At 41.6% G+C, this 15,685-nt stretch overlaps 1 protein-coding gene across 1 annotated transcript; it reads left to right on the forward strand.

Moving 5' to 3' along the window:
• The first annotated feature begins 13 nt into the window (after nt 1–13).
• vps33b (VPS33B late endosome and lysosome associated) lies at nt 14–14,629 on the forward strand. Its single transcript, XM_056413293.1, has 24 exons — nt 14–83; nt 383–479; nt 1,148–1,228; nt 1,323–1,384; nt 1,528–1,577; nt 1,984–2,051; nt 2,157–2,202; nt 2,359–2,453; nt 2,698–2,802; nt 2,896–2,986; nt 3,647–3,724; nt 3,939–4,009; nt 4,083–4,169; nt 4,811–4,901; nt 4,981–5,055; nt 6,001–6,065; nt 6,724–6,778; nt 9,114–9,160; nt 9,846–9,978; nt 10,065–10,138; nt 10,227–10,328; nt 13,053–13,128; nt 13,532–13,648; nt 14,427–14,629. Exons 2-24 carry the CDS (start codon nt 384–386, stop codon nt 14,504–14,506), a joined length of 1,845 nt encoding a protein of 614 aa, XP_056269268.1. The 5' UTR covers nt 14–83; nt 383; the 3' UTR covers nt 14,507–14,629.
• Nucleotides 14,630–15,685: the final 1,056 nt, after the last annotated feature.

The following is a 15,685-nucleotide window of genomic DNA, read 5'->3' on the forward strand; positions in this document are numbered from 1 at the left end:
AGTCCGTCTCCTTGTTTGGTCCGGGTGGAAACAGCAGCGGGCGATGAGATCCGTTCCGCTTCTTTTCGCTACGGAAGCAGCAGGTAGCGTCTAATATCAGTTTAACGCCTCTTTGTTATCATGTTTTAACGGATATTCGCTGCTTGATTTCTGCTGTTTATTAGATATTGTTGTGCACTCATATCCACCTACCTGTCGGCTCTTTAAGGCTAATCTTTAAAAACGTACTGAGATGTTGTGGATGTGTTTTTAGCCGAGAAGCTAAGCTCGGTCATAGCATAGGCGTGTGTGTGTGTGTGTGTGTGTGCGTGTGTGCGTGTGTGCGTGTGCGTGTGTGTTAACGGCTGTTTTACTGTCCTCCTTCCTCCCCGCGGTGGCCCAGCATGGCGCACAGTGCCAGGAGAGATTGTCCGGAGCTGCCCGACTTCTCTCTGCTCAAGCGGGTGGCCCGAGACCGGCTCATCTACCTGCTGGAACAGGTTAGCGCGAGGCGGCGGCGCGGTGTGTCCGTTATTAGGCTGTTCTGGCCGGCTGCAGCTGGAATACAACGACCGGAATATACATCCAATATCATATAATAAACTCGAATAAACCTTCATTGAATAATCAACTGTCAACACGGTAAAAGAGGAGAAAATGAGATTTACACTTCATGTACTATTTGTGCTGACCTCACCTGCCAATGTGCTCAGAGGAAACGGTTTACTTTTATTATTCAAAGTCCAGTGATCTATTATATTACTGTCAACACATGACATGACATATGAATTACAAATAAGTTAAACTCGCGTGTTGTCTGTGTCATAAACTTAACTTTCACTTCAACGCATCAGTCACATCAGGTCTGGATTAATCCGTCGCTGAAAATAGTCCCCCAACAAACGCTCTTATTCTCCATTTGAATGGCATTTGGTTTAAAAACAAAAAACTACAGTAAGCAAATTACTTTTGCCTTTTTTATCAAATTAAACGGTGCATTTTCTCACCCAGTTGGACTCGGAGAGGAGCTCATGGCTCTGCTCCACTCTGAGTTAGGGCTAATATTAAAATAAATAAATACATTTGTGTCGTGCACAATAGAAACATGGAAGATGAAAGATGAAAGATGGCCGTTGAGCAGAACGTCTTTCTTCTCTTCGTCACACAGCTGACGGGGAAGAAGGACCTCTTCATCGATGCAGACCTGATGAGCTTGCTGGACCGCATCGCCAACGTGTCGACGCTGAAGGTGAGCCGGCCGGCGCCACTCCTCTGCTTCCAGAGCACGAAACACAAATATATTTATTCATAACATATTTCCCTTATTTTTCATTATTTTACAGAAACATGAAGTCGACAAACTTTACAAAGTGGAATACAAACCTGTTGTCAGCACCTCAGATCAGTGAGCCCTGCACACACACACACACACACACACACACACACACACAGGCAAACACACACACGCATACGCAAGCACACACACACACAGGCACACACACACACACACACACACACACACCTGATAACAGCATTTCTCTCTTCCAGGCTGTGTTTTCTGATCCGGCCGAGAATCCCAACTGTCAAATGGATTTGTGGTGAGTCAGTTCTTGGGATAGTTAGAACATTTCAGGAATCTCATTAAATATTTATTTATATATTTATATATACAGTATAAATAAATATTAGTATATATATATATATATACAAATATATATATATATATATATATAGATACATAATTATATATACAAATATAAGTATTTATAGATATAGATATATATTTATTTATATATATACATCTATAAGTAATTATATATACAAATATAATTATTTATATATAATTATATATAATTATATATATATAGAAATATAATTATTTATGTATAGAAATAATGTTATGTTTATATATTTATGTATGTGCATATATATACATATATATATATATATGTATGTGTATATATGACTCTATACATCGTCATGCTGTGAACCTTCTTGTTCCAGATGTGGTTAATGCAGACAAAGCAGTGGGAAGACTCAGAAAATATCACATCATCTTCACTCCTCAGAAGGTATTTCTCTTCAGTGCACACACACTCTGCTTTGAGGTGTCATTTATTGGTCTAATTAATTGATTAATTAGTCAACTGACCCGTTGACCCTCCTGTCCGGTCCAGTTCTTTGCGTGCGAGGCGGTGCTGGAGGAGCAGGGCATCTTTGGAGGTGAGCGTCTTCATTTCCCCTCTGTGGGGGCGGGTCTTAATAATTTAATAATGAAAATATGTAAAAAAACGTTTTCAAGGGGTTAAAATAGAGATAAATAAATATATGTTTAAATAACAGAATGCTGATGAAAAGCGTGTGTTTGTGGCCCCACAGACGTGACCACTGACGAGTGGTCCTTCTACCTGCTTCCTCTGGACGATGACGTCATCAGTCTGGAGCTGCCGGAGTTCTTCAGAGACAACTTCCTGGTAAACAAACGACGCGTCACTGAGTTACTGAGACACGTTGACACGTTGTTATTCAGATACATGCATATTCATAACATAGGTCACATCGTCAGGGGTGACGGAGTCTGCTAAATATTCAGAATTCTCTTGCACATTTCTTCGATGAATATCAGAATTTTCTGGGTGGAAAAAAAATCTGAATTGTGATTTTTCCATTGAATAATCATTCATATTCTGCCAGTAAAAGGTTGTGTTTGCCCCTCAGGCGGGGGACCAGCGCTGGGTGAGGACCACCGGCAGCGCGCTGTACCTCCTCCACTCGCTCTACGGCCCGTTCTCCAAGGTCTACGGGATCGGACGCTTTTCCCAGGTGCCGCGCGTCCGATCCTCCGATCCTCCGATCCTCCGCCTCTGACTTCCCCCGAAGTTAAACTTTCTTTAACCGGTTCTGTCCGGCCACCAGATGGCGTACAAGTCGTGGCGGGAGCAGGTGGAAGAGGGGGAGCAAAGAACTCGTCAAGCCGAAATAGGAAACGTTTTTCTCATTGACAGAGGTGAGAACGCCTTAAAGGTGCAGGACGCAAGATTTAACACATGAAGCATGGACTTCTATACAACCAGAGGAGTCGCCCCCTGGTGGTCAGGAGAGAGAATGCAGCTTTAACACATGAAGCATCGACTTCTATACAACCAGAGGAGTCGCCCCCTGGTGGTCAGGAGAGAGAATGCAGCTTTAACACATGAAGCATCGACTTCTATACAACCAGAGGAGTCGCTCCCTGGTGGTCAGGAGAGAGAATGCAGCTTTAACACATGAAGCATCAACTTCTATACAACCAGAGGAGCCGCCCCCTTGGTGGTCAGGAGAGAGAATGCAGCTTTAACACATGAAGCATCGACTTCTATACAACCAGAGGAGTCGCCCCCTGGTAGTCAGGAGAGAGAATGTAGCTTTAACACATGAAGCATAGACTTCTATACAACCAGAGAAGTCGCCCCCTGGTGGTCAGGAGAGAGAATGCAGCTTTAACACATGAAGCATAGACTTCTATACAACCAGAGAAGTTGCCCCCTGGTGGTCAGGAGAGAGAATGCAGCTTTAACACATGAAGCATAGACTTCTATACAACCAGAGGAGTCGCCCTCTGGTGGTCAGGAGAGAGAATGCCGCTTTACTTTCTTCCGTCCTCTCTAACTTTGTCCCTGTGTTGTAGACGTGGACTTCGTGACTCCTCTGTGCTCACAGGTCGTCTACGAGGGTTTGGTGGACGATATATTCAGAATAAAATGTGGTGGGTATGAAAGTTGGAGATCTGACTTCCATCCACTAAAAATATACATTATTTATTTCGAGCGGCACGATTATGGTCCAAATGATACTTTCTTTGATCAATATCGAGATCATGAATGTAATTTCACACTTTACTTTATAATAATCTTCACATCTTTGCATCAAAATATATTTTGTATGGCTGTAGATTTATGTAACCCGTGTCTTTCCTGCAGGATGTGTGGAGTTTGGTAGTGAAGTCACGTCGGATAAAAGTCTTAAAGTCATGTTGAACTCTCAGGATAAGGTAGGCATGTCTTCATCATCTTCATCTTCATCATCATCATCGTGGCCCCTAAATTGAACGTTTGAACTCTCAGGTCTTCAACGAGATCAGAAACGAGCATTTCTCCAACGTCTTCGGCCTCCTCAGTCAAAAAGCCAGGAACCTCCAGACCGCGTACGATGTGAGTCTATGATCGTGAATCTAGAATCGTGAGTCTACAATCGTGAGTCTACGATTGTGAAGATCACGAGTCTACGATCGTGAGTCTACGATCGTGAGCCTACGATCGTGAAGATCGTGAGTCTACGATTGTGGGCCTGCGATCGTGAAGATCGTGAGTCTACGATAGTGGGCTTTACGATCATGAGCCTACGATCGTGAAACAACGATTGTGAGTCTACGATCGTGAAGATCGTGAATCTACGATCGTGAGTCTACAATCGTGAGTCTACGATCGTGAGTCTGCGATATTGGGTCTACGATCGTGAATCTACAATTGTGAGTCTACAATCGTGAAGATCGTGAGTCTACGATCATGAGTCTATGATCGTAAGCCTACGATCGTGAGCCTATGATCTTGAAGATTGTGCGTCTACGATCGTGAGATTACGACCGTGAAGATCTTGAGTCTACGAACTTGACGATCGTGATCATGAGTCTACGATCGTGAAGATCATGAGTCTACGATCGTGAAGATCATGAGTCTACGATCGTGAAGATCGTGAGTCTACGATTGTGAAGATCGTGAGTCTACGATCGTGAGCCTGATCCGTCAGTTTGAATCCAGACCCACACATGTGATGTTCTCCTTCGTGACCACAGAAGCGTCGGGGGATGGACATCAAGCAGATGAAGACCTTCGTGTCCGATGAACTCAAAGGGTTGAAACAGGAGCACCGGCTGCTCAGCCTGCGTGAGTCACGGATTGATTGATGATTGATGTATTGATTGATTGTTGATGGATTTATTTAAAGAGCACATTCTCTTCTCAGACATCAGTGCCAGTGAATCGATAATGAAGAAGAAGACGCAGCAGGACTTCCAGGAGCTGCTGAAGACGGAACACTGTGAGATTCTTTCAGTTCAAATTCCTGAAACATTAAGCGAGTCGTTGCGTAAAGTTCTACGAGGCTCTCGTGTTTCTACGAGAACGTCACGACGCGACTCCGTGGAGAGAAGTTCTCTCTTCAGCTTTATGATGGGAGTGGAAGAGACACCGGACTCCGTTAGTTAGTTGGTGAGTGAGATAGTTAGTTGGTTAGTTTGTTGGTTAGTGAGTGAGTTGGTTAGTGGATAGTTAGTTCATTGGTGAGTTGGTTAGTGAGTGGGTTGGTGGGTTAGTTAGTGAGTGAGTGGTTTGGTTAGTTAGTTAGTGAGTTAGTTGGTGAGTTAGTGAGTGAGTTAATTGGTTAGTGAATGGGTTGGTTGGTGAGTTAGTTAGTTGGTGAGTTTGTTAGTTAGTTGGATGGTTAGTGAGTGAGTTAGTTGGTTAGTGAGTTGGTTAGTGGATAGTTAGTTAGTTGGTGAATTGGTTAGTGAGTGAGTTAGTGAGTGAGTTAGTTGGTTGGATGGGTGGGTTGGATAATTAGTTAATTAGTTGGTTGGTTAGTGAGTGGGTTGGTTGGTTAGTGAGTTGGTTGGTTGGTTGGTTAGTGAGTGAGTTAATTGGTTAGTGAATGGGTTGGTTAGTGAGTTAGTTGGTTGGGTGGGTTGGTTAATTAGTTGGTTGGTGAGTGAGTTAGTGGGTTGGTTAGTGTTATTGTGTGACTTTGGTGAACCAGAACTAACCCTTTACAACCTGAGCGAAGATAACAACTAATATTTATATGTAGAACTAAAAACACACAGACTTTATTATTTCTACAAAAGTCTGTATTTTAATTATTTTAAAATATCTCGCGAGTTACATTTATTTAAAACACTTTAAAACATCGGAACTTCGTCTTCTCAACGTCACTGTTATGGTTGTTGTTGTTGTTGTTGTTGGACGAGTTCTCTTGTTTCTGTTCCAGGTCTACTCGAAGGGTTTGAGATCCGTGAGAGCATCGGCTTCCTGGAGGAGCACATCATCCGACAGGTGAGTTAGGACGCGTTATTGACTCTGATTACGCCGACAGCGTCTTCATGTCCTCATGTCTCCATGTCTTCATGTCCTCATGTCTTCATGTCTTCATGTCCTCATGTCTTCATGTCCTCATGTCTCCATGTCCTCATGTCCATGTCTTCATGTCTTCATGTCCTCATGTCATCATGTGTTCTTGTCCTCATGTCTTCATGTTTTATTGTCTTCATGTCCTCATGTCCATGTCTTCATGTCCTCATGTCTTCATGTGTTCTTGTCGTCATGTCTTCATGTCTTCATGTCCTCATGTGTTCATGTCTTCATGTCTTCATGTGTTCTTGTCCTCATGTCCTCATGTCTTCATGTGTTCTTGTCTTCATGTCCTCATGTGTTCTTGTCTTCATGTCTTCATGTGTTCTTGTCCTCATGTCTTCATGTCCTCATGTCTTCATGTCTTCATGTGTTCATGTCTTCATGTCCTCATGTCTTCATGTGTTCTTGTCTCCATGTCTTCATGTGTTCATGTCCTCATGTTTTCATGTCCTCGTGTCTTCATGTTTTCATGTCCTCATGTCTTCATATGTTCATGTCTTCATGTCCTCATGTCTCCATGTCTTCATGTCTTAATGTCCTCATGTCCTCATGTCTTCATGTCCTCCGTTTGCTCTCCAAGGTTTCCATGACGGAGAGCCTGAGGCTGCTCTGCCTGCTGTCCATCACGGAGAACGGTGAGTCGCCTGGTTGATAAGGATGTTCTCTAGTTGATAAGGATGTTCTTTAGTTGATAAGGATGTTCTCTAGTTGATAAGGATGTTCTCTAGTTGATAAGGATGTTTTCTAGTTGATAAGGATGTTCTCTGGTTGATAAGGATGTTCTCTGGTTGATAAGGATGTTCTCTGGTTGATAAGGATGTTCTCTGGTTGATAAGGATGTTCTCTAGTTGATAAGGATGTTCTCTGGTTGATAAGGATGTTCTCTGGTTGATAAGGATGTTCTCTGGTTGATAAGGATGTTCTCTGGTTGATAAGGATGTTCTCTGGTTGATAAGGATGTTCTCTGGTTGTTAAGGATGTTCTCTAGTTGATAAGGAGGTTCTCTAGTTGATAAGGATGTTCTCTGGTTGATAAGGATGTTCTCTGGTTGTTAAGGATGTTCTCTGGTTGTTAAGGATGTTCTCTAGTTGATAAGGATGTTCTCTAGTTGATAAGGATGTTCTCTGGTTGATAAGGATGTTCTCTAGTTGATAAGGATGTTCTCTGGTTGATAAGGATGTTCTCTGGTTGATAAGGATGTTCTCTAGTTGATAAGGATGTTCTCTAGTTGATAAGGATGTTCTCTAGTTGATAAGGATGTTCTCTGGTTGATAAGGATGTTCTCTAGTTGATAAGGATGTTCTCTGGTTGATAAGGATGTTCTCTAGTTGATAAGGATGTTCTCTAGTTGATAAGGATGTTCTCTGGTTGATAAGGATGTTCTCTGGTTGATAAGGATGTTCTCTGGTTGATAAGGATGTTCTCTAGGTGATAAGGATGTTCTCTGGTTGATAAGGATGTTCTCTAGTTGATAAGGATGTTCTCTAGTTGATAAGGATGTTCTCCGGTTGATAAGGATGTTCTCTGGTTGATAAGGATGTTCTCTAGTTGATAAGGATGTTCTCTGGTTGATAAGGATGTTCTTGAGTTGATAAGGATGTTCTCTGGTTGATAAGGATGTTCTCTAGTTGATAAGGATGTTCTCTGGTTGATAAGGATGTTCTCTAGTTGATAAGGATGTTCTCTAGTTGATAAGGATGTTCTCTAGTTGATAAGGATGTTCTCTGGTTGATAAGGATGTTCTCTAGTTGATAAGGATGTTCTCTAGTTGATAAGGATGTTCTCTAGTTGATAAGGATGTTCTCTGGTTGATAAGGATGTTCTCTAGTTGATAAGGATGTTCTCTGGTTGATAAGGATGTTCTCTAGTTGATAAGGATGTTCTCTAGTTGATAAGGATGTTCTCTTGTTGATAAGGATGTTCTCTAGTTGATAACGATGTTCTCTGGTTGATAAGGATGTTCTCTGGTTGATAAGGATGTTCTCTGGTTGATAAGGATGTTCTCTAGTTGATAAGGATGTTCTCTAGTTGATAAGGATGTTCTCTAGTTGATAAGGATGTTCTCTGGTTGATAAGGATGTTCTCTGGTTGATAAGGATGTTCTCTGGTTGATAAGGATGTTCTCTGGTTGATAAGGATGTTCTCTGGTTGATAAGGATGTTCTCTAGTTGATAAGGATGTTCTCTAGTTGATAAGGATGTTCTCTGGTTGATAAGGATGTTCTCTGGTTGATAAGGATGTTCTCTGGTTGATAAGGATGTTCTCTGGTTGTTAAGGATGTTCTCTTGTTGATAAGGATGTTCTCTAGTTGATAAGGATGTTCTCTGGTTGATAAGGATGTTCTCTGGTTGATAAGGATGTTCTCTGGTTGATAAGGATGCTCTCTGGTTGATAAGGATGTTCTTGAGTTGATAAGGATGCTCTCTGGTTGATAAGGATGTTCTCTGGTTGATAAGGATGTTCTCTGGTTGATAAGGATGTTCTTTAGTTGATCAGGATGTTCTCTAGTTGATAAGGATGTTCTTTATTTGATAAGGATGTTCTCTAGTTGATAAGGATGTTCTCTAGTTGATAACGATGTTCTCTGTTTGATAAGGATGTTCTTTAGTTGATAAGGATGTTCTTTAGTTGATCAGGATGTTCTCTAGTTGATAAGGATGTTCTTTAGTTGATCAGGATGTTCTCTAGTTGATAAGGATGTTCTTTAGTTGATAAGGATGTTCTCTAGTTGATAAGGATGTTCTCTAGTTGATAACGATGTTCTCTGTTTGATAAGGATGTTCTCTGGTTGATAAGGATGTTCTTTAGTTGATCAGGATGTTCTCTAGTTGATAAGGATGTTCTTTAGTTGATCAGGATGTTCTCTAGTTGATAAGGATGTTCTTTAGTTGATAAGGATGTTCTCTAGTTGATAAGGATGTTCTCTGGTTGATAAGGATGTTCTTTAGTTGATAACGATGTTCCTCACAGGTCTGCTGCCCAAAGATTACCGCTCGCTGAAAGCTCTTTTTCTACAGGTGAGGTGTTTACCACACGCACATTTAAAATAAAGTTCTTATTGATTTTTCTTTTATTCATTTAATCATTTTCTACTCTATCATTTGCAGTTCTTTGTTCAACATAAATTACAATATAACAGGAGAGAAACCCTCTAAATAAAAAAAATCTGTATTTTTGCTGGATCTGCGAGCCCGACGGGTCTGGTACACGAGAGGTCATGAGAGGTCACACATGGAGGTCACACATGGAGGTCATGAGAGGTCACACATGGAGGTCATGAGAGGTCACACATGGAGGTCACACATGGAGGTCATGAGAGGTCACACATGGAGGTCACGCATGGAGGTCATGAGAGGTCACACATGGAGGTCATGAGAGGTCACACATGGAGGTCATGAGAGGTCACACATGGAGGTCACACATGGAGGTCATGGGAGGTCACACATGGAGGTCACGAGAGGTCACACATTGAGGTCATGAGAGGTCACACATGGAGGTCACGAGAGGTCACACATGGAGGTCACGAGAGGTCACACATTGAGGTCATGAGAGGTCACACATTTTGAGGTCATGAGAGGTCACACATGGAGGTCACGAGAGGTCACACATGGAGGTCACGAGAGGTCACACATGGAGGTCATGAGGTCACACATGGAGGTCACATGGAAGCCCCGCCCTCATCTCCACCTCCCCCCTCCTCAGAGCTACGGAGCCGAACACCTGCTGACCTTCTCCAACCTGCGGCAGATCGGGATGCTGGTGGAGCAGCCGGCCGGGGAGACGCTAACGGTGATGGAGAGCCGAGTGGGCAAGCTGGTCAACGACAGGACCGCCGGTGACCGGGGGGGGGGGCTTCTCTTTGTGTTGGGAGTCCTTCCAGAGACACGATTTATTCATTCATATGCATGTATTGTTTCTCAGGTAAGCTGACCGACGCCTTCTCGTCCCTCGCCAAGAAGAGCAACTTCAGAGCCCTGAGCCGGAGGCTCGCCCTGGTGACCCGCCGCGCTCACGCACAGATGCTTTGCTCGTTGTGAGATTGTTTGCATACATTTATTTTGTTGTTGTTGTTTGTGTGTAAAGGTGCCAAAGTCCAATGAGGAATACGACCTGCGCGTCCCGAGGGACATGGCCTACATCTTCAGCGGCGCCTACGTGCCTCTGAGCTGCAAACTGGTGGAGCAGGTGAGGGGAGAAACTGTGTGTGTGTGTGTGTGTGTGTGTGTGTGTGTCTCATACTGTGTGTGTGTGTCTTACTGTGTGTGTGTCTCATACTGTGTGTGTGTGTGCGTGTGTGTGTGTGTCTCATACTGTGTGTGTGCCTTATACTGTGTGTGTGTCTGATTGTGTGTGTGTGTGTGTGTGTGTGTGTGTGTGTGTCTCATACTGTGTGTGTGCGTGTGTGTGTGTGTCTCATACTATGTGTGTGTCTTATACTGTGTGTGTGTCTCATACTGTGTGTGTGTGTGCGTGTGTGTGTGTGTGTGTCTCATACTGTGTGTGTGTGCGTGTGTGTGTGTGTCTCATACTGTGTGTGTGTCTTATACTGTGTGTGTGTCTCATACTGTGTGTGTGTGTGTGTCTCATACTGTGTGTGTGTCTCATACTGTGTGTGTGTCTCATACTGTGTGTGTGTCTGATTGTGTGTGTGTGTGTCTCATACTGTGTGTGTGTCTTATTGTGTGTGTGTGTGTGTCTTACTGTGTGTGTGTCTCATACTGTGTGTGTGTCTTATTGTGTGTGTGTGTCTTACGTGTGTGTCTTACTGTGTGTGTGTGTCTCATACTGTGTGTGTGTGTGTCTTACGTGTGTGTGTGTTTATTGTGTGTGTGTGTGTCTCATACTGTGTGTGTGTGTGTCTTATGTGTGTGTGCGTCTCACGTGTGTGTGTGTGTGTCTTACTGTGTGTGTGTCTCATACTGTGTGTGTGTGTGTGTCTCATACTGTGTGTGTGTGTGTCTTACGTGTGTGTGTGTCTCATACTGTGTGTTTGTGTCTTATGTGTGTGTGCGTCTCACGTGTGTGTGTGTGTCTTACTGTGTGTGTGTCTCATACTGTGTGTGTCTTATTGTGTGTGTGTGTGTCTTATTGTGTGTGTGTGTCTCATACTGTGTGTGTGTCTCATACTGTGTGTGTGTCTTATTGTGTGTGTGTGTCTCATACTGTGTGTGTGTGTGTGTCTTACGTGTGTGTGTGTGTCTCATACTGTGTGTGTGTGTGTCTTACGTGTGTGTGTGTGTCTCATACTGTGTGTGTGTCTTATTGTGTGTGTGTGCCTTACTGTGTGTGTGTGTGTCACTTGTGTGTGTGTGTCTCATACTGTGTGTGTGTCTTATTGTGTGTGTGTCTCATACTGTGTGTGTGTCTTATTGTGTGTGTGTGTGTGTCTTACGTGTGTGTGTGTGTCTCATACTGTGTGTGTGTCTTGTGTGTGTGTGTCTCATACTGTGTGTGTGTCTTACGTGTGTGTGTGTGTCTCATACTGTGTGTGTGTCTCATACTGTGTGTGTGTCTCATACTGTGTGTGTGTCTTATTGTGTGTGTGTGTCTCATACTGTGTGTGTGTGTGTCTTACGTGTGTGTGTGTTTATTGTGTGTGTGTGTGTCTCATACTGTGTGTGTGTGTCTTATGTGTGTGTGCGTCTCACGTGTGTGTGTGTGTGTCTTACTGTGTGTGTGTCTCATACTGTGTGTGTGTGTGTCTTACGTGTGTGTGTGTCTCATACTGTGTGTTTGTGTCTTATGTGTGTGTGCGTCTCACGTGTGTGTGTGTGTCTTACTGTGTGTGTGTCTCATACTGTGTGTGTCTTATTGTGTGTGTGTGTGTGTGTCTTATTGTGTGTGTGTGTCTCATACTGTGTGTGTGTCTCATACTGTGTGTGTGTCTTATTGTGTGTGTGTGCCTTACTGTGTGTGTGTGTGTCACTTGTGTGTGTGTGTCTCATACTGTGTGTGTGTCTTATTGTGTGTGTGTCTCATACTGTGTGTGTGTCTTACGTGTGTGTGTGTGTCTCATACTGTGTGTGTGTCTTGTGTGTGTGTGTGTCTCATACTGTGTGTGTGTGTCTTACGTGTGTGTGTGTGTCTCATACTGTGTGTGTGTCTCATACTGTGTGTGTGTCTTATTGTGTGTGTGTGTCTCATACTGTGTGTGTGTGTCTTACGTGTGTGTGTGTTTATTGTGTGTGTGTGTGTCTCATACTGTGTGTGTGTGTCTTATGTGTGTGTGCGTCTCACGTGTGTGTGTGTGTGTCTTACTGTGTGTGTGTCTCATACTGTGTGTGTGTGTGTGTCTTACGTGTGTGTGTGTCTCATACTGTGTGTGTTTGTGTCTTATGTGTGTGTGCGTCTCACGTGTGTGTGTGTGTCTTACTGTGTGTGTGTCTCATACTGTGTGTGTCTTATTGTGTGTGTGTGTGTGTGTGTCTCATACTGTGTGTGTGTCTCATACTGTGTGTGTGTCTCATACTGTGTGTGTGTGTGTGTGTGTGTGTCTCATACTGTGTGTGTGTGTCTTACGTGTGTGTGTGTGTCTCATACTGTGTGTGTGTCTTATTGTGTGTGTGCCTTACTGTGTGTGTGTGTGTCACTTGTGTGTGTGTGTCTCATACTGTGTGTGTGTCTTATTGTGTGTGTGTCTCATACTGTGTGTGTGTCTTATTGTGTGTGTGTGTGTGTCTTACGTGTGTGTGTGTGTGTGTGTGTGTCTCATACTGTGTGTGTGTGTGTGTGTGTCTCATACTGTGTGTGTGTCTTACGTGTGTGTGTGTGTCTCATACTGTGTGTGTGTCTCATACTGTGTGTGTGTCTTACTGTGTGTCTCATACTGTGTGTGTGTGTGTGTGTGTATTCTTACTGTGTGTGTGTGTCTCATACTGTGTGTATGTGTGTGTGTGTGTGTGTGTATAGGTGTTGGAGCACGACGGCTGGACGGGGTTGGAGGAAGTCACCAAGCTGCTCAACGGACAGGAATTTGCTGTTACAGGTCAGATACCAAGAAATATAATGTCATCTTTTATAATAATGTGTAACGTTCAAGTGCACTCAGGAAACCCCGATTGCTCTCATCTCATCTGATTCCTATTATTATTATAATAGTTACAGCGCTGATAATGTTACAAGTTACAAGTCTTTTATTGTCAGATGCACAGAATGACACAGGGTCAGACTGGGCACTGAAATTCCTAGGACAAGGCACCACACAACAACTACCATAGCATAACATAGCAAACATAATATAACAAAACATGACATACACTCTGTACAAGTACTCTGAACATAATTTACATGTAATAACATATAATGACCTTACTAAATATACCAACCTATACATATTGATAATGATGATCAATGATAATATTAATGATAATATGAGTGTTACCCATCAGGCATTGGAGCGGACTCGAGCTCGCAGCTCGACGCTCAGCGCGTCGTGGTCGTCATGTTCCTCGGAGGCTGCAGCTTCTCTGAGATCTCAGCCCTCCGGTTCCTGGGCCGAGAGAAAGGTAAACGCCCTGGTTTATGTGTTCTCATATATATACATACATACATATATATATATATATATACTGTATATATGTGTATATGTATATATATATATTCATATATGTATATAGGAATATATATATATGTTTATATATATGTGTGTGTGTATATATATATGTATATTTATATGTATATATACAATATCTGTATATTATATATGTCTATTTTTTATATATATATATATATACAAAAATATATATAATATAAACAAGATATAATATATATAAATATATACACAAACATATATATGTTTGTGTATGTACAGTATATATATATATACATATAAATATATATAAAATATCCATCTATAATATATATATAAATATATTTATAAAATATCCACATATAATATATATATATATAAATATTCATCTAAATATATATACACACATATGTGTGTGTATATCCATATATATTTATATGGATATTTTATATATATATATTTATATCTCTATTCTTGGTTGTATTATTCTTGGCAAATCACTCGACAACATTAGTTCATTTAAAATGTTTCACATGTTTCTCTTAGTCAATATAAAGATGACTAAATATTAAACCTGCGTACATGCAGCAGCTGTAAAGAACATCAGGCTTCAACTTTACGTACATTTTAATTGGCAGAAATTGTCATTAACATTTAATTACAGAAGTCTTTAGTTTCCTAATAAACAAAGTTATTCATCAGTGTGTGTGTAATTGTACTCTTTTCTTAATTTCACCTGTTTCTCTCCGTCTCAGGTTATAAATTCATCATCGTGACGACGGCCATCACAAACAGCTCGAGGCTCATCGAGTCGTTGCTAGGCAACGCCGCATGAAGGCCGGCACGCCGCCACGCCGCCGCCACGCTGCCGCCAGACAGGAACCAGAACACTCCACGAGGCGGGAAACTAAAGGACTGTAAAGATGTACATTAAGTGAATAAATGTGTTGACATGGTGGACGCTTGACATTTGTGAAGGAAGTGTCTGAACTCTCTCCGCTTCAGGCTTATTGAAGCTTAACTTCTCAGAACCTGTGTAGGAACATAGAAGGCTTTCTTAGGTCATAACTCCACGATATTATTATCATTTTATAAGGAAGATGAGTGCATGCTCAAGCATACTGAGAGGTCAGGGCGCTTATGCTCCGGGTTAATCAAATAGTTCAGGAAGAGGGATAATCTATAAATATTGTACTTTTTACTCCACTACATGAAAACTAACATATGACGTGTTTACTTCATCTAAAAGCCTCTTGGATCAGATGCATCAACGTGACTGGGATGAAACATGTGATGAACTTAAAGAATGATGCATTTGATCTAGATTAAACTACACAAAAGTTCACAAAGTAGTTAATATAAAATTAAATACAGCCTCCATCTACATGTGAAGTGACACAAGCTACACCTTTTTAAAAGGTTTATATGTTATACTTTGACAAACCTTTTACTGGGCTGGATGTGCGACGTCGGTTAGTTCTGCAGAAGGTTTGGAGAACCCCAAGAATGATCGTAGCCGCCTAGTGGTGAGAGGTGGTGGTGCAGCTGCAACGGCCTCCACCTTTCTAGCCCGAGGCCTCCTCCTCCAATCACAGAGCCAAGGTACTGCACCTCCAGTTAATCATCATATATGTTGATTAAACACTGACCTAAAGTACTGTATTTACATCTAAAGATATTGATCAGTTTCTGCATTTCACTATTGTACTTTATTTAATTTATTCTTATTTTTATTGCAACTTTTATTCTATTAAAATTATTATAAATTTTTTATATGAGTGTTTTTAATGTTTAAATGAATGTTTTTAATACTTAAAACAAATCTTCTTTTTTTGTTGCATTATGTTTTGTTTGTAATGGTTTTATTTGAAACACTTTGAATGGCCTTGTTATAATGTGCTAAACAAATTAACTGTGTACATACTTTTACAAACTACTATTCATATACTTTAATTAAAATGAATTAATTTGAAAAATAAATGTGTTTGTGAATTCAGGACTTAAAAGAGTATAT

The sequence above is a fragment of the Pseudoliparis swirei genome, chromosome 4 (assembly GCF_029220125.1).
Source record: "Pseudoliparis swirei isolate HS2019 ecotype Mariana Trench chromosome 4, NWPU_hadal_v1, whole genome shotgun sequence".
Lineage (NCBI taxonomy): Eukaryota > Metazoa > Chordata > Actinopteri > Perciformes > Liparidae > Pseudoliparis > Pseudoliparis swirei.

Coding starts and splice junctions, on each gene's coding strand:
- vps33b (XM_056413293.1), top strand. CDS start 384: ATGGCGCACAGTGCCAGGAGAGATTGTCCGGAGCTGCCCGACTTCTCT. Junction 9,161..9,845: donor TGAAAGCTCTTTTTCTACAG/GTGAGGTGTTTA, acceptor CCCCCTCCTCAG/AGCTACGGAGCCGAACACCT. Junction 10,329..13,052: donor GCTGCAAACTGGTGGAGCAG/GTGAGGGGAGAA, acceptor GTGTGTGTATAG/GTGTTGGAGCACGACGGCTG.